General features: G+C 42.2%; 1 protein-coding gene across 3 annotated transcripts in view; it reads right to left on the bottom strand.

Moving 5' to 3' along the window:
- CAB39L (calcium binding protein 39 like) overlaps positions 1–19966 on the bottom strand; it is a 98552-nt gene that overhangs the window by 16328 nt on the left and 62258 nt on the right. For all 3 annotated transcript variants that reach the window (XM_040991424.1, XM_040991425.1, XM_040991426.1), the window contains 2 exons: positions 10478–10537; positions 6562–6627 (listed from right to left, as the gene is read on the bottom strand). In XM_040991424.1, coding sequence (XP_040847358.1) covers positions 6562–6627; positions 10478–10537 — 126 coding nt within the window. The remainder of the gene's footprint in view (positions 1–6561; positions 6628–10477; positions 10538–19966) is intronic.

Genomic DNA, 19966 nt, shown 5'->3' on the forward strand with positions numbered 1-19966 from the left:
TTATTACAGCAATTTGCCTTTACCTGAATAAAACAATCCCTGCTGCTATCTTTTTGACAAACACATAGGAAAAGCTTCAGCTAAACTCCATGGTAACAGGAGAGGACAGTGCTATCTTCTTCTTTTTGCATTTCATGATATGGATTTTGGAGTGTAGTTACACTTATTTTTACCCTCTCTCCCACCCACATGCTCCACCCTCCCTCCTTCCTTATTTCTTTATGCCTAATATTTACAGTGGCATATTTTTTATTTCACTTCACAATCACAGGCTCAACACTCCACTAGGTAAAAGACAACAGCCTGTAGTAAGAAGAAAAAAACCTATTCCTTAGGAGTATATATAAAGGCTGTGAACAATAATTAAATCCCAGAATGTCAATCATGTAGATTACATTTTTTTATACCCTGCATATTATTACAGATCAGGAGAGAAAACATAGGATATTTGTCTTTTTAAAATTGACTCCTTTCACTAAGCATAATGGTTTCTAGTTGCATCCATTTGTTTTTACAGAAGACAAGATTTCATTTTTTTTTTTTTTTACAGCTGAGTAGTATTTTGTAGTATACATAAAGCACATTTTCTTTATCCAGTCATCATTGATGGGCATCTGAGTTGATTTCTAATCATAGCTATTGTGAATCGAGCTGCTTTAACAAGGGGATACAGATAATTCTCTCATATGCTGTTTGCATTGTGTTTGGCTAAATGCCTAGGAGTGGGATGGTGGGTTTTAGTAGACCTATTCAGATATTTGAGTAATCTCCACACTGTCTTCCATTTGGCTCTACTAGTTTATATTCCCAACAACAGGAGATTAGGGTACCTTTTCCCACACATCCACACCAGCATTTATTATTTTCTGATTTCTTTATGATAGTCTTCCTAACTGGGGTGAGGTGAAACCTCATTGTGGTTTTTAGCTGCAATTTTCTGATGGCTAGTTATGCTGAGCATTTTTGTCTGTTGGCCATTTGTACCTCATCCTTTGAAAAATGTACGGCCATTTCCTAACTGGACTGGTTTGTTTTGTTCAATTTCTTGAGCTCTTTATAGATCCTGTATATTAATCCTCTGTCAGTTGCAGAGTTTACAAATATTTTCTCCCACTCTGTTGGCTGCCTCCCTCACATTGCTGAGTTTCCTTTGCAGAAGCTTACTAGCTTGATGTAATCCCATTTGTTTCTTTGCTTTAATTGCCGTGCTTGTGGAGCCTTTTCCAAGAAGCATGCCTAAGCTTGTGTCCTGCAGAGGTCCCCAATGTTTTCCTCTAGTAGTTTCATGGTATCAGGTTGAAGATTTAGATCCTTGATCCGTTATGATTTGATTTTTGTGTAAGGTAGGAGGTCTTGTCTCATACTCTGCACACTATAGGTTCACTTTTCCCAGCATCCTTTGTTGAAAGAATCCTTTTTCCCTGAATTAATTTTGGTTCATTTGTCAAAGGAATTAGCTGGCTGTAGGTGTATAGGTTCATTTTTGAGATTTTTTCCTATTCCATTGATCTTGAAGTCTGTTTTTGTACCAGTACCAGGCTGTCTTGAATATAACTGCCCTGCAGTACATCCTGAGGTCTGGTATTATGATGCCAGCTTTGTTTTTGTTGTTTCAAGATTGCTTTAGCTATTTGGGGTCTTTTGTGTTTCCATGTGAAATTTACTATCATTTTTTTTTTCTGTATCTTAAAAGAATTTTTTAGGTATTTCGATTGGGTTGGCATTGAATCTATAAATTTCTTTTGGTATTGTGGATATTTTGATTATATTAGTTCTACCACTAAATTAAAATGGAAGGTTAATCCATGTTTTGGCATCTTCTATCTTTTTCATTAGTGTTTTGTAATTTTAATTATAGAAATCCTTCGCACCTTGGTTAAAATATTCCAAGGTAAATACAATTGCAATTATTATGAATGTGACTAATTTTTCAAATTCATTCTCAGCCACAGAATTGTTTGTGTATACAAAGGCTTCTGATTTTGTGTATTGATTTTTATATCCTGCAACATTGCCAAGCTCTCTTATGAATTCCAGTGGTCTCTTAGTAGAGTCTTTTGGTTCTCCTAGAGAATCATGTCATCTGCAAACAGGATGGCGCCTGACTTCTGCTTTCCAGTTTGCATCCCTTTGACTTCTTTGTCTTGCTTAATGGCTCTGAGTATACTGAATAAGAGTTACGAGAGTGGGTATCTTTGCTTAGTTCTGGATCTCAGTGGAAATGCATCTAATGGTCTTCCACTCATTATTATGCTAGTTATTTTTTTTTCCATAAATTACCTTGAATGTGTTGAAGAATGTGCCTTTCATACCCAAGTCAAGATTTTTATAAAGAAAGGATGATTTGGGGCCCGGTGCGGTGGCGCAGTAGTTAGGTCCTCGCCTTGCACGCCCGGGATACCATATGGGCGCCGGTTCTAATTCCGGCAGCCCCGCTTCCCTTCCAGCTCCCTGCCTGTGGCCTGGGAAAGCAGTCGAGAACGGCCCAAGCTTTGGGACCCTGCACCCGCGTGGGAGACCCGGAAGAGGCTCCTGGCTTCGGATCCGGCATAGCATTGGCCATTGCGTTCACTTGGGGAGTGAATTATCGGAGGGAAGATCTTCCTCTCTGTCTCTCCTCTCTGTATATCTGCCTTTCCAATAATAAAAATAAATCTTTAAAAAAAGAAAGGATGATTTGGCATGCTATCCTGGTGTGATAGCGTAGTGCTTAAAGAAAGGATGATTGTGTATACTGACCTACCCCTGCATATCTCAGATAAATTTTATTTGGTCTTAGTGTATGATCTTTCTGATGTGTTGTTGGATTTGATTATCTAGTATTTTGTTGAAGGTCTTTGCATCTATCTTCATCAGGGATGTTGGTCTATAGTTCTCTGTTGTATTGTTTTTTAGGTTATGGAATTAAGATGATGCTGGCCTTGAAGAAGGAGTTTGCAAGTAGTTGCTTTGGATAGTTTGAGAAGAACTGGAATTAGCTCTTCTGCTTATTATTATTTTTTAAAGAGTTATTTATTTTTATTGGAAAGTCAGATTTACAGAGAGAAGGAAAGACAGACAGAAAGATCTTCTGACTGTTGGTTCACTCCCTAAGTAGCCACAATTACTGGAGCTGAGCTGATCTGAAGTCAGGAGCCAGCACTGTTCCAGGATTCCAATGCAGGTGCAGGGTCCCAGGCTTTGAGCCATCCTTGACTGCTTTCTCCGGCCACAAGCAGGGAGCTGGATGGGCAGTGGGTCCTCCAGGATAAAAACTGGTGCCCAGATGCAATCCCGGCACATGCAAGGATAGGACTTTAGCTACTAGGCTACAGTGCCGGGCCTTGGCAATTAGTTTGTATTGATATTAGGAATCTCAGAGCCTTAAGATAGTTCAGGAGATATTAAAATATGATTAACAAAAAGCAGCAGTGGCACCTATTTTCCAACCAGAAACAGCCTAGGACTTAAGACAATGGGTGACATAGGAAGTCATTTAGGATTGCAGTAGTCTGACTTCTGCATATGTAAATGTGGTTATATCAAAACCACATTGAATTTCCCCCAAAAGGAAATACCCAAATCACATCAGCAGAGCTCCCCAGAAAAGTTTTCTTACCAAAGAAAAGAGCAAACAATAACTACTTAGTGAACTTGTTTATATAGGAACCCAATTTCACAGTCATCTACCTGTTTGTATTTTCAGTAAGGTGATACGAGACTGTTTTAGAAATATCTTTGCCTATAATCTAGCATTCAAAAGAAACCAATTATTCAGAAGCCATTACAGTAGTTTCTGCATTCTGACAGATTTTATCTATCTTTTTACCTTTTTTTGTTTTAAGTTTTTTAAAGACAGAACAACTTCACTGGAGAAGGGAGCCCTTTCAGAGGCAGTGACATGATTTCAGGTTGAGTTGGGTCAAGATAGGTGAAAATGCAACGAGAGTGTGAGATAGTGGGGAAGAAATGCAGAACTAGGGCACGGAAGGAGACATTTGGATATACAAAAGTTACTCTCACCTCTGTGACTCAGTTTAAGGTCCTGAAGATTCATTCAGAAATTGTCACACACAGAAAATAGTTCTGACCATAGCTGAAAAGGGTACAAGGACATTTTCTTCCTCCCAGTCTGGCTCATATCTGATGGGTTCCCATTAGGGAGAGATTTGTATGATTCGTGAGTGCATTCCCACATGCTGGGCCTTCAGAGCATCGTCACATCTCTTCCACGGACTTTGTTCTAACATGGGCAGGCTTCGGGCTGTCCTGGTTAAAGCCCTTCATGAGGAATTCTACTCTCCTGGAGCTGTGGAGGCATTGCTGCTGCCGTATCTCAAAGCCCTTCCCAAGCTCTCCGCCTGCGGGAAAGCACATCGTGGAGGCCCTGCCTTTGCCCGCAAGTTGGCTCCAGCAGCAACCACAGACTTCTGTCCTCGACAGGTCATTTTGTGTGGGTTCTACGCCAAGGGGAAACTCCATCAGGAGTGCTGAGTGACAGGCTGAAAACTGGCCTGCTGACTAACCAGGAAAGCTGGAGCAAGCAGGCAGTAACACAGGGAAAGACAAGTCATGGCTGATTGCCAAGCTGGTTTACAAAAACTTGGCACTGCCTGATTTAAGCCTTCATCCACTGTTCAAAAACAAATGCATGAATCTATGCATGTCCCTCATCCTGACAAACAAAAATAATATAACTGTTACATTTAGCTTGTCTGTGTCCTACAAAGTGCCTAAATGGTTCATATTACTGTCTGCCCAGGAACACTCCTGTGATTATCTGATGGGATCAGAGGGCAGAGCTGCAGCTTCAGCTCAGGCCACACCCATCATGTGCTAGGCCTCCTGCCTTGGGCCCCATGGCTATCTCCAGACACCTTTGTACTAAGGGAAGACCAGCCTCAAGAGGGTAAGGGGCTGGACTCCCTGGTATCTCCATGGGCATTTTATAAGACATAAGATTTCAAATAGCAAATGTTTATTTTTATATGCACACTCCTTATTCAGAATCATTTTGATTTTTAACTGATTAGCACCACTGCTCTGGGGTAGGCTTGTGGTACAGTGGTTAAGTCCCCAGTTATAATGCCCACATCTCATTAACAGAGGGCCTGGGTTTGAGTATGGGCTCATCTACTTCTGACTCATCTTCCTGCTAATGTGTACCTGCTAGTAGGTGATGGCCCATCTACTAGTTGGACCCCTGCCACTGATGTGGGAGATCCAGATGGAGTTCAGGGCCCTTGGCTTTGGCCTTGGTCAACCCTGGCTGTGGCAGACATTTGGGAATAAACCAGCAGACAGAAGCACTCTGTCTCTCTGCCTTTCAAATACAATTAGTTTTTGAAAACACCTTTGCTTAAAAGTCAGTTTTTATTAGAGTCTTGTTGACACTCTAATTTCTATCTCATATACAGAAATGCGCATACACATTCCCCTGCTAAAATTAGTTATCGCTATCTCTTTTACATTGCTTCAGTTTTTGTTATAGTGCTTTAAAAAATCAAACAATTCTATATTTGTCTATCATCTGTTCTTTCTCAACAGAAGGAGACTTCCCGACAGCTGTTCTAGGATGTCCCCCTGTGTCTACGGTATGAGAAGGTAGGCATCTGTTGATTGAATAAACTGATTATCTTCCTACACTCAACAATTCATCCAACTGAGCTATTTAGGAATAAAGACAATTGAATTTATTCTTGATAGCACCACCATAGTTTAACCTCTGTAGATTTCTGTGTTAGTGCAGTCTCAGAATTTTTTTTTTTAAGAAAAAATCAAGCTTTGTATATTTGGCCATATAATCTTCTCATGTTGGTTTTTTTGAACTGTTTTTTTGAAAATATTTTTCTTTTAGTTCCTAAGTAATTACTTTTTATAATTCAAAATAAACATAAGTGAAGCAGGTCATATCATGGAGAAGCTACAGAACATGTAAGTAGCCTACAGACCAACACTGGTTGACTCAGAATAGGACATGGCGATGAATGCTAGTAAAATATTCTTTAGGAAAATATGTTACAAGTCTGGGAGATATAACCAATAAGACAGAACTTACTTACATTTCTAGTCTTTTTACTATTTCATAGTAAAATGTTGTTTTTCCTCCCAAACTAAAGATATAAAGAATTTATCAATTATTTGTACAACTCTAGTTTACATAGAAACATTTGAGACACAAGATCATTTCTTCCTGCCTATTCTGGTTCAAGATAAACTGAAATATAAGAGCCTCCGGATGCTTCCTTATAATCTATAATTCCTATCTTCCTTTCATTCTATGAGTAATTTCTTTCCATCCCCAGGAAATATCCTCTAAGAGAGAATTATAGTTCTACTTAAGTCAGCATAGGTGTGGTTTTCTTTTTGAGAGCAAGTATTCTAACATGCACTTATTATTTATATGGTGATTTCCAAAAGGTATCTGAAGCAGGACAGTTAAGCTATTTTTCACAGTACAATCATAACATAAAACATACTTTTCAAAAGTTATTCAAAGCAGGATACTTAAATTATTCTGTATTTACTAGTCCACTAAAAGGATATCAACTTATAGGAACTTGAACTTAAATTTTATATTACCTTTAAAGATTGTCTCTTAGTCACGTAATTCTCAGACTGAAGCAATTTCTCATAGTCTTCGAAAATCTAATGAAAAGAAAATACATGTGAGAGAGTGGAAAAGAGGCAGGTTTAGGACTGCCTGCTCCCTTCTGCACACCCGGCCTGCTGCTTTGCTCGCGCCTGTGTATTAAGGGGCTGATGAGCACCACCTAAAGGGGCACTTGGCACTTCTGCTTGGAAGATACTGTGCAGGCAGAAGCCAAGTGGACACAAGCCTCTCTTTCTTCTCTCTTCTACATATTAGTTTTAAAACTGGAAGCTGTCTCCTTAGTATTCCCTTTAGCCCTTGTAACTTTTTACCCTAATCAACAATGTAAAGATTGCCAAAATATAATTTTTTTAAAAATTCAAAAAAAAAAAAAAGAAAAGAAAAGAAAATTCCCCGTACAGGTTTACTTTGCAGGTGGACACTGCTTGTTGTCCTCCCAATAGTGTGATATTCTCAGGCAGCATGTCTGCTGTTCAATCTTTCTAATCCATGTGTTGGACATGAACCTCCATGGAATCCTACATAGGTTATTTTATATGGCAGATAAGAGGAGCTCTACAAAGACAGACTACCTTGGACCACAATCTTGGCCAATATTAAACTTAACATTAAAAAATAAATAAATAAATAAAAGTGGAAGCTGAAGTGAAAACTGGAATCATTTTGAGTTCTGTTAGTAAATCGTTTTGAATAATGAAAAATGGACTCCCCTCTCCTCTTAGCTTCTGTTCTCTGAACTGTTTGTGTATTATCCTTAAAAGAAATGTGTCACTGCACACTACACACTCACTCTAATGCAAAGACAAGGAGCTACTACAACAGACTTTGCCAAGTGCTTTTTAGTTTTCTATTTGCATTTATCATAATGGCTAATGAATCTTTCCTTAACTTACATCTAGCACACATAGTTACTGAATAAACAAACTAGCATAACAGTTCATTACTTAAATTAAAAAAAATCTGGTCACTTTCCTTTAGTATTGATGCTTCTAGAGGCCTCTGACAAGAGCAGTTATCTTCTCATGTTATATATTTGCTTCAAAGTATTCCCAATAATTGCAGATATTTGTTGATCATTTTAGGATATGATTATTACCTCGGATTCCATGATTATATTGTTTTTTAATATGCAAAGGAATATCAGTAAACAATTTATGAATAAGAGGCAAAAAGTTTTGTGATTTAGAAATATAAGGATCTATTATTGATAGGTAGGAGTTTGCAAATATATCCAGCACCTAGAAATGGTTCAGGAACATCTTAGAGGTAATCATTAGTATCAGTTGGTCTTAGGCCTATGATGTGCCCCAAGCTCTGTGAAGGCTAGCTATAGGGAAGGCATAAATTCATCACCAAAAAGTATACCTGGTAATTATATAATATTTAATTCTCTACCAATTATTCCAACCAGCAAATAGGATATTTTACTTAATTTCTTCATTACTACCATAAATACTACATACAAGAAATCCTCAAAAAGTTTAATGGAAAATATGTATTATTAAAAAAGAATGCATGAATTTCAGAAAATTTTGCACCAAAACAATTAGCTTTTTATTTCATGTTTTCCATATTCATGAAATAACTCGTTGCTTTCACTCCAAAAATCCACTAACCATAACACATAAATAAACATTTAAAATTTCAGAAGTATCAGAATCACTCAAGTAACACCCTTGGAACATTCTTCCCCACATTGGGGCCTCAAAGGCATCATCACATGACCATCGCCCATCCCAGGGTGCTGATGTAGTTTGAAATCAAGGAGCAGCCTCCTCCCTTCCCCCCACAGCAGACACAGGAGAAAAATCAGGAAAAACAAAAAACAAAAACTGAAACTCCGGTCCTACCCATCTTCCTCCATACCTCAATCCTCCCTACCCTAATTGCAGGCCCACATGGGTGTGTATCCCTCTCAACCATGTAAACTTTTTGAGAGCAGATGGCTTTGCTGTTGATAGGTGCCAGACACTATGCTGGGAATAGGGACACAGAGTAATGACATTAATGGACATGGTATAAAATACTTAGAATCCCAGCAAGAAATAACTTGGGTAGTTGCCACTGTCACAACTGAGGATGACCAATTCCCCCTCCTCAGAGTCCCACTCCGGACCTGTGCTCTGCGACAGGCGGCGGGGCTGTAGGTGGTTACAGAGCACATGAGAGGAGACTACTTCAATTGGGATGTGCTGTAAGTGTGAAATACACAGCACAGCTTGAAGATGCAGCACAAAAATGACATAAAATAACTCAGTTTGATTAAACATTAAAGGAACATTTTAATAAGCTGGGTTAAACATATATTACTGAAATTAATTTCATTTATTTTTGTATTTTCAAGTGGCTTGCATTTGTAACTTGCATTGTAACTAGATGGTGCTGGGCTATCTAGGATAGCTAAACCAACCAGAACAGAACTTGTGAGGTTTTGCTTGTGGATTTGTGCCATGTTGTATTTCATTCATGCTGCTTTTATTGCTCATGTATTTAGCAAAACTGCAGCTGCTCTTAGATGGGTCTGTTGATTCAGTATTTAGTGTTTCAGTATTCACTTAGCTTACCGAACACATAGCACCAAGTTAGGTATTACAAGTATCTACAGCAATGACAAAAACTAAGTATTTGCCATGGAGACTGCAATAAAATTTTACGTCTTGTCAAATTTCCACCACAAACCTACAAGGTAAGTAATACAGACTGAACATTCCTAATCCAAAAATCTGAAATCTGAATTGCTCTAAATGCTGATATTAAGTGCTGACATGATGTCAACAGTGGAAAATTACACACTTGATTTCATGTGATGAACTGCAATCAGAATGTAGGTACACTAAAAATCACATAAAACTACTCTCAGGCTATATATGTAAGGCATATACATGAATCTACACAGGAGATATACATGAGTTTTGTTTTAAGACTTGAGTCCTCTCCAAAGATTTCTCAGTATGTATATACAAATATTCCAAAATCCTAAAAAAATCTAAAACCAAAAACATTTCCTGTGCAAAGCATTTCAGGTAGGGGACACTTCACCGGTATTACTGTCATTGTATAGCAAGCACAGTGATTTGCCTATGATCATGGAGTTAGTGAGCACACAGAAACAAGGCTTGAAGCAAAGCAAGCAAGCAGACTTTTAATCTCTGTACTGTATCTTGAACTCCTGTGCACAGATAAGGTCCATGCCTGTGGGAGCTGAAGCGCCAGCCAGAAAGATGCAGACACACAATAATACAATGTGTTATATGAGACAGAATGAACGTGTTTACTTGGGGACAGCTTCATTAGAAGAGTGGCATTTCCACTTAATCTCAAACAGACAGGTCAGATTTACTGTTAGTAAAAGCAGCTAGAGGACGGCTAGTAAGTAGAATGAATTACCTATCATGTAAAGAGGGTGAGGAGCTCTCCCATTCGGAGTTCCCTAGGCCACGGAAGAACAATGTGAGCACTCTTAATTCAAGGTCAGAGCCAGCAGATGTTAGTTCTTTCTTAGAGCTCCAAGAGCACAACAGGAAGACATACAAATAGAACGCCTGGGACTCCTATCTCCTATTTTCCATAAAATCTTGGCTAATGATCTATTCCAGGTGAATACATAAACCACACCTATGGTTGATTTCACTTGTGGATAATACATAAGGGTGACTGCTCATAGCTCCAAGTCATGGGGGAGTAGAAGACAGAAAGAAGTAATCTTTTTTTTTTTTTAAATTGATTACATTGCATTATGTGACACTGTTTCATAGACACTGGGATTCCCCCAACCCCTTCCCGTACCCTCCCCCTGTGGTGGATTCCTCTACCTTGGTGCAGTATCACAGTTCAAATTCAGTCAAGATTCAGAAAGAAGTAATCTTAAAAATTATTTCTACTTACTGTGTCATAATTTTGTTCTAAGAAGTCTGCCACCAACACTTTGTGTCTGGTTAGTAAGTCCTAGGAAGAGAACAATCAAGTAAAACAAAGTTATACCTAATACACTTAAATGACTTATTTTTTCCCACTGAGATTTTATAAATCATTTGAAACATATTAAAGTTGCAAAATATCAATTTATACCACAAGAATATTTCTGTCCTACCTTAGTTTATGATGGTGTTTCATATTTCAAAAGTCAAAGACGTATAGAGCTAAAGCTAGTGCTTTGCATTCATGTCACTGTTAGATTTTACAATGGAAATATTAATGGCACCAAAGAGATGTCCTTACAGCATTTCTTCAAGCTACTAACTGTTGTCATTATGAGTCAGTAAAAGTTCAAATATAGTTTATAATCTTTTTCAAATGTCACTAGTGACTTTTTAGGCTTTTTAGGCTTTATTCATATATACCTATATATTTACTTACTATTTTTTTCTTGGCTTTATTTACTTTTGTATAAGAGAGAGAAAGAGGAACACAGAAAGAACCCTCTTCTAGTTCACTCCCCAAATGCTGGTGATGGCCAGGGCTGGGAGCCAGAGGACTGATCCAGGTTTCACACCTGAGAGGCAGGTTTTTCATTAGCAGGAAGCTGGCACCAGGAGCCACAGTTGGGAATTGAACCCAGGTATGGTAAGGAAGTGTAAATCCATAGGATTGTTTTCTCAACAACCCAAATGTCAATCCCTTGCCTAAAACTGTATCCCACAAATGAATCTAACATTTTCAAGGATTTTAACTTTACATCTTTTTTTTGTTTTTCCTCTCTCTTAACCTCTAAAATGGTCATCATCAGTGTAAATCAGCAGCCTTGCCCAGCTCAGGCTGCGGGCACTATGCCTATTTCTAACATGTTGGATCCCTTCAAAGTCAAAGGCAAGAATCTCCAACTTATTACAGCTATCAGCTTGCAAAAAACTCCATGGACTAGAGGGGAAATTAATAAGGGAAGGAAGGGGACTTGGGGAGGGGGAGTGGGGAGATCCCAGAGCCTATGGAATTATATCATAAAATAACAATTTTTTTTAAAAGGAAGCATAAAAAACTCATTTGAAAAATGAGGGAACATCTGACTATTCAACCACACCTAAATTACATCCTGGCTTCCCCTTAACTGTGGAAAGAAAACAAATCTGACCTAATCCCTTTTCTAAGCTTACAGGCTAAATGCCCTTCCCAGGGGCCATGCAAAATTTAATTAAAACCGTATCAAGGGTTTAAAGTTTTCCAAAAATAAACCTTTATTCTTTAATACATACTTAATTAAAACTTCCTAAAAGCATATGGAAGACAGACAACCCAGCCTCACCCAGAGAAGGAAGGAGTAGCAACGGCAAAACCTATATAGCTTTAATTGGTTTTTCATGAAGAATAAAGTATTTGAAACACTGGTGCACTACTCAAATTCAAAAACAATGGAACCAGCTCTTTTTAAAATTTTTACTTTACAGAAAGCAGGACACACACACACCACAAATCTTCCACTGGCTGGTTCACTCCCCAAATGACCGTAATGGCCAGAGCTCAGTTGATCCAAAGCCAGGAGCTTCTTCTATGTCTCCCTTTTTGGTGCAGGAGCCCAATAACTTGAGCCATTCCCCACTGGATTCCCAGGCCATAAACAGGGAGCTGGATCAGAAGTAGAGCAACTGGGACACCAACTGGCACTCACATGGGATGCTGGCACTCTAAGCAGAAATTGAGCCTATTACACCATGGTGCAGACCCACAGAACTTGTTCTTAATTCCCTATTATTTTCCATCTCACAACCTGACTAACCACTAGTGGGAATGTGGTGTCTTTCTCCCAGGGGATTGGAGCACTCAGTGGTCTTTGGCAGCTGGAGTCACAGAGTGGGAAAACCCTCCATGGGGTTCCATTCTTGGCTCCTCTGAGGTCTTGATCTGTACCAGTTCTGAGCTAGGGGCCCCTACAGGTATATTTTGGAGGTCTGTTTTGCAGTCTTCCCCATGTCCCTAGTCTTGTAGGGAGCCCCAGAGCAGGACCAAGGATTGACTCAGCTAACTCAGGGTGGAAGGAGTTGCTTTATGGGCTGCAGCACGCCCAATAAATTGCTTCCATCATGGCAGTACTCTGCCTGTCACGACTGTCACCCTTGAGGCTGCAAACTGAGCCCCATGTGTGCATCCAGGGCAACAGCTGAGCATGGTGCACATCGCTGCTGCTGGGAGAAGTCTGTGTTTCATGCTCACAGTAACTCAAAGTGTGGGAACTCAGGAGGAAGTGCTGCTAGAACCAGAGCCTTCGGAATCCAAGGAGAGGAGGAGACTGAAAGATGTTTTAAAATCAAGTAATAGGAAAATATCTTCGGCTAGAATTCTTCCAGCATAAACATGATGAACAGAGCCCCTAAATGATGTGCTGACTCACACATATATTTATGCTTGAGTCTGAGAATAAGATCTGTACGTAGATATACCCTCAAATTTCTGTTGAAACAAATGATAGGCACATAACTGGAAGACTATATCATGCATACATATACATTACAAACATAGGACACTACACAAATCTAATGGCCACATTACAGAGGACTGGCAGTGTGGCACAGTTTGCAATGCAAGCATCCCCTATGAGAGCAGCTGTGTGTGTCATACAGCTGGCAATGGGCCTGGGAAGGCAACATAAGATGGCCCAAGTTCATGGACCTGAGCCATCCATATGACTGACCTGGATGGCTGTGGCATTAGCGTGGGCACGCTCTGGCTGTCCCACATTTTGGCAGTGAACCAGTAGTACACCTCCCCTACTCTGTTTGCCTTTCAAATATTTGAGACCCCCCCCAAAAAACACGCCACATTGGCTACATATTTGTAGGTGATATACATGAATGTTGGGGTGGGAGAGGAACTGGCTAGGAGCCTATCCAAAGAGAAAAAACGAAAACAGACAAAAAATGGTCAGGTTTTGAAGAACTGAAGATTCTCAAGTATTATTTAAAATAGTATACTCTTTCACCCACCTAATCTGCTATGCCAGGGCTAAATTTTGCATGATCAAAGTACTATGGTAAAAATCAATCTGATGTTGACATTTCTAGTAGATTCTGCCTGTGACAAACTCAGGGTGAAGTGACAGTGACATTCAACTGAGGGGACAGAGGCAGTTGCCACTTACTGAGGACTTTTGTGCCAGGAAGTATGCCAAGCCCTTCGCACTCTCCCTATATGTTTATATCTACACACACACACACACACACACACACATTTATTTGTTTGTTTGTTTGTTTGTTTGAAAGGCAGAAAGAGACAGGTACAGGGAGTGACCTTGCATCTGTTGCTTTACTCCTCAAATGCCTGAAACGGTCAGAACTAGCCCAGGCTGAAACTCGCAGTGGGGAACACAAACAGGATTTCTCAGCTAGGTGGCAGAGATCCAAGTTCTTGAGCCACCACCGGTTGCCTCTTAGGCTGCAGCATTAGCAGGATATTGGAGTCAGAAGCTGAGCCAGAAGACTAGAGTGCAACACCCACCAGCAAGAATTGGGACTGGGCCTGCCGCGGTAGCCTAGTGGCTAAAAGTCCTCTCCTTAAATGTGTCAGGATGCCATATGGATGCGAGTTCTAATCCCAGCAGTCCCACTTCCCATCCAGCTATCTGCTTATGGCCTGGGAAGGCAGTCAAGGATAGCCCAGGGCCTTGGGACTCTGTACCCGCATGGGAGATCTGGAGAAGGCCCCTGGCTCCTGGCTTTAGATCGGCTCAGTTCTGGCCGTTGCAGTCACTTGGGGAGTGAATCATTGGACGGGAGATCTTCCTTTCTGTCTCTCTTACTCTATGTATATCTGACGTTGCAATAAACATAAATAAATCTTAAAAAAAATTGGGACTGGTGGTGAACCAAGATAGGTCAGAGCAACCATTGGTACATGCAAGATCTCTGGCTGGAGCAGGCCTGGTCAGGGAGCTAAAGGGATACCCTAGCTGGGCCGAGGTCCCCACTTTTGATCATGACAGCTGGAATAAGGGTAGTAAACTAGGCTAGATAAACTGTAGCAACCCTTGGCATAGGTGTGGACTGGGTCTAAGGGTGTGCCAGACTAGGTTAGACTCCAGTACCCACTGGCGCTCATGAGAGTCAGAGAGGGTGCAGCATAGACTGAATGAGGTCTCGACATCCACTGACGCCCGAGAGAACTGGGTCTGTGGGTAGAACAAGTCGGGTTGGGTTGTAGCACACACTGGTAAGAGCCCCGCCCCTTCCTCTCTGCTCCTCAAGTCTGTCTTCCTTCACAAGGCCCCCCCCCCTTTTTTTTTTAATTATTATATTATGATACAATTCAAAATGCTCTTGGATTTCCCCTATCCCTTTCCAAATCCCCTACCCCGACAGATTTCCCCTTTAGTATTGTGATGGATAGTCCTTCATGAACAGTCATAAGTCCATCATTCCACTCTTGTAGGCATGGACAATGTCAGAGAGTCCATCCCACTGTCTGTATATTCAGCAGTTGCCCTGGGAGTCTATCCTTGATCTAGATGCAGAGATGCATACTGCACTATGTCTTCATGTCTGGACATGCCAGTCTCTGTTGCACTTCTACTATACCTCCATTTTAATACAGAGCCAAAAAACAAAAATCTACAACAGGGAGAAAAATAAAATTCTACAGGGAGAAAAACAAAATTTACAGCAATATCAAGTTAAACAACATGCTACAGAATGACCAATGTGTTGCTAGTGTGATGAAAAAGGAAATCAAAAAACCTTCTTGAGGAAAATGAAGCTACTGCATGATCCATATGGCACTGAAGAGATTAATAAGAGAAAGAAGAAAAAACTTTTTGAAGAAATGACAATAAAAACAAAAATATTAATGCCTATGAGATATAGCAAAAACAGTATTGAAAGGGATATTTACAACATCAGGATCTTACAATCAAAATGTCTGAGGGGTAAAACTTCCAGCAGCCTCTTGGCTGCTGACGGGTTCCAGGCCGGGTCCGACTCCCATGCTTGGAGCCCTGAATCCAGCCACCGCGAACACGTGGTGAGCTGGCCGCTCAGTGGCAGGCTCTGGGGTTTTGGGGCTATAAATTGCTGCCTAGGTACCTCCAGGCTGAGCCCACTGTGCTTCCGGGTTACAAATCAATCCTGAACACTCCCAGTGAGAGAGTAACTTTTCCTTTGAAGGTAAGCGAGGGTATTGAGACCTGGTAGTTTGGAGGAGAGGGACCAGATGATCTTTATGAGTCAGACTGATATACCAGCCTCCTTTGAGTCCTGTGTAGAACTTATCATTGAACAATGCTGACTACCATACAAAAGCTAAGGCTTGGGGTTTGTCTAGCAGGACCATATCCTAGTACCTGACAGAATGATGGATCAGGAGATGAGTCTCATTAGGCAGGGCATGACATTAACCAGCACACGAGAGAACCATTTCTGGGGGTAGATTCTGTGGGGGATGTGTGAGCCAAACCCTGTGGAAATACTAGCCCCACTGCTGGTTAGCCTGCCATCACTCATGGGTAAAGGAACTGACAACAATCTGGGCTGGTCAAGGCAGCAGCACCCAAATGTGTATCCTAAATAGAGTGTGGGGTGGGCTGGGCTGCAAGTTCACCAGCTCATACAAGGCCAAAATGGAAAGGCAGCCTATATGGGGCACTGGCCTAACACCCACTGGCATGTATGAGAACTGGGTCTGGGAGTGGGTCAAGTGGAAGAACTTGGGAAACTCCTCTGATGTGTCATAGCTCCTGCTGGTGAACACATGGTCCAGGCCTGGGAGTCGGACAAGCTGGGCAAAGTAGTTCCAATGGCTGGCTAATGTGTGGGTTGGTAATGGAATGGGGTGGACTGGGCAGGGCTGAGTAAACCTTAGCTCACAAGCAAAAATAGAAATCAGGATGGAGCACAGGTCATGCTGAATTGAGTTCTTATAGCTACTTATGCAGATGCATAAGCCAGGGACGCTAAGCCACAGCATCTAAGGCAAAAGCCAAGACAGGTGAGGGGCTGTGCCAAGCTGAGTCAGAGCAACCACTGGCATGTGTGCAATCTATGGCTGGGAACAGGCCCAGCTGGGGAGCTAGAGGACACCCTAGCTGGGTTGGGGTTCACACCAAGGAACGTGGGGGCAGGAGTGGGGGTTGCATTATGGTCTGGATATGGCTGCAGTCTCCCTTGGCACAGTGTGGACTGGGACTGGACGCACCAAGCAGGGCTAGACTCCAGCACGATCTGGTGCTCTGGAAGACTGGGGTAGATGTAGGATGGACTAGGCTAGGTCTCTGCCCATATTGAGCCATGTCTGAGCTGTGTTTGGGTATGGATGAGCCTTGGCTGGGCTGAAATATCCAACAGTAAGAACCAGATTGGGTTGAAGGCCAGTCAGGAAAGGCCAATGTTCCTTCTAGAACAAGAGGTGGACTGAGTAGGGCTGGCTCACGGACCCAATGGTATGCACGAAATATGGCAATGGGAGAGGTTCTGATGGAGGAGCCTGGGCAACTCCTCTGGCAGGACACAGTCCTTGCAGATGAGCACAAGAAGCATGATAAGGAACAGCCCAGACCAGGCCAGGGAAAGCTACCTACTGGCATACATTTGGCACAGGTCAGGGGCCGACCAGGCTGAACCAATTCACATCATCTGCTGGCATATCCGAGCACCAGAACAGTGTGGGCCAGGCCAGGAATGGTCACAATACATACCAGTCCACATTACAGCTGGGATAGGGTACATGCTGGACTGGGCTAGACTGTAACCCTCCAGCTGGAACTGGGGGTGGGCCGGGCTGGGCCAGGCTGGAACACCCACTGACAAACACTGAAGTAAGGTGGGCCATGCCAGACTGGGCTGCAGTGCTAGTAGGAACCAGGGAGGGGGTAAAGCTGGTAGGGGGAATGTGGAGGGCTCCCCTGCTGGAACACCTCACCCATTGGAGAGCATGAATTGGGATGGGGGCAGACCAGACCAGGCAGGGCTACAACACCTGTGGGCCTCATGTGAGCCCTATCACAGAACAACAAAGCTTGGTTGACTGCCCCTACTGGTGCAAACAAAGCACAATGGGTGAAGGTTGTTTGGGCTTTGCTGCACCATCAGATAGCAGTTGCTGGCACTGGGGGCTAATCTGTCAAGTTAAACTCCAGAACCATCCAGAAAGTGCATGATTGGGAGTGAGAATGGCCTAGGAGAGAAATAGTGGGCATCTCCCTCTTGGGTTACCACTCCCACTGGAGAGCAAGAAAACCAGGACGGGGGCAGGGGTGGCTGGACAGAACAGCACCCGCCAGCATGTGTGTGAGCTGGATAGTGGAGCTGGTTGGGTTGAACTAGGCTTCAATGCCCATTGACATGTAGGAGAGCTGAATGGGATGTGGGACAGACTGGACTAGTCTGCTCTACATACTGGCAAGTACCGGAACCAGGGCCAGGGGCAGGCCTGGTGGGGGTTATTGTGGATTGCTCTGACTAGGCTGCAGCTCCAGCTGGTTTATGTGAGGGCTGAATGTGTGCTGGGCAGAATCAGGCTGGACTGTAACACCCATTGGTTTGCTGAACCGATGAAAACAGAACAGAGCTGAAAACAGAACCGACCCAGCAATTGCAACCACCAGCTGATTGGGCAACGGACTATGGCAGGCCTTATACTTGCAAGTACACTCAAGAGTCTAGTCTGGGATCAGCTCAGACAAAGTTTCTTTTGGGATCTCCCCAGTCGAACTGTCGGACTCAGAACCCTAAATATGAAGAGAAGTGTAGGTTCCATGGTCTGCCATGGAGTGCAAGTGCCAGAGCCGAGCCTCCTTAGAGGCTCAGAAGGAGCAGTGGACAGTATAACCAGGTGCACATGGAGGATATGGCAGTCCTATCGGGACCTGCAGTGGATACCTGGCACCACAGGGGGACAGAACCAATCAATCAACTACCCCAGCCATATGTTGGCAGTGGAAAATTGGGCAGAGACTCTAAGGTGGACTATGTCAGCCAGTGGATTCTGGAGAGATTTCATTGGATATGGAATGGTGAGATTGGCAGCAATTCAGAACTGTTGAACTATCAAAAGCACTTGAGCAAGACCCTCGGAACATGCCCTACATCAGGGACCTGGGATGGGTGGGAGGCTGGGTGGGGCTTCTCCCTGTATTTCCCATTTTACCCCAGATACAGGAAAAAACAATGTGGAAATAATAGTCTTACCCACTTTCCTGTAGTCCTTGAACCTTTGTGTCCTAATTAACTTTGTAAAGATTGTCAAAAATAAAAGAAAAAGATGGGAATAAAATTATTTATTAATGAGTCTCAAGGACTTACTGAGAAAGAAAAAGAATAGGAAATGCAAAAAGGTTAAGTTCACAGCAAAAATAAATGATTTGGAGCCCGGCATGGTAGCCTAGTAGCTAAAGTCCTCACTTCGCATGTACCAGGATCATATATGGGCACCAGTTCGTATCCCGGCTGCTGTACTTCCCTTTCAGTTCCCTGCGTGTGGCCCGGGAAAACAGCAGAGGACAACCCAAGACCTTGGGACCCTGCACCTGTGTGGGAGACCTGGAAGAAGCTCCTGGCTCCTGGCTTTGGATTGGCTCAGCTCCAGCCATTGTGGCCACTTGAGTGAATCAGCAGATAGAAGATCTTTCTCTTTGTGTCTCCTTCTCTGTAAATCTGACTTTCCAATAAAATGATAATAAATCTTTTTAAAAATGGATTTGAAACCAAAAAACTATAAATTGAAACAAGAAAGAGCTATTCCCTAAGAAGATGAACAAAACATCTCAGTCATATTAACAGAGTATACAAGGTAACAACCACTTAAAATTAGAGATGAAAATGACTCCAATTATCTGTTGTTTACGTAGGTCGTGACACTGCTGGCATAGGAAATGGTAGAAATTGTAATTTTTTGTTATCTAGGTATATTTAGAAGTTTCCTTGGGTCCCTATTTTAAGCTCTCCATCTTCCCTTCTCATGCTAATTTTTTCTGTCTCCCCAGAGTTTCAGCATGGGTTCTTCTACTCCCCCTTGGTATGCAAACAAAAACCTAGAGGACAGGCAGGCTGAATGGAGCCATGAATGGAGCCATGAATGGGCTAAGGCTGGCCTCTCTCTAAAGCGCATGCTCGGACCATCCTCAGTGTGTACTGTACCCCTGCCCAAGGCTTTGGGGAGTTATGGTTGTCCTACAGCAACTCTCCTCTGTAAGCTGCTGGCAATTCAGTGCTGGCTCCAAGCCTGCAGACCCTGTTTTTACTAAAAAATAAATAAATAAATAAATAAATAAATAAATAAAAATGGGCTCATCCTCCTGCTAGGCAGCTGGAACAACCAGCTGTTGCCCCTAAATTTATTATGCCCTCAGATCTGTCTTGGAATCTACCTTATGTGGATTCTCTCTGAGAGCAACTGATTTTCCCATCTCATCACATATCCAGGACTGTGTCCTGAGCAAATGCCCAGACTTGCCTCTCC

This window comes from Ochotona curzoniae, unplaced genomic scaffold (assembly GCF_017591425.1).
Source record: "Ochotona curzoniae isolate NIBS_2020 unplaced genomic scaffold, NIBS_Ocur_1.0 contig_64, whole genome shotgun sequence".
Lineage (NCBI taxonomy): Eukaryota > Metazoa > Chordata > Mammalia > Lagomorpha > Ochotonidae > Ochotona > Ochotona curzoniae.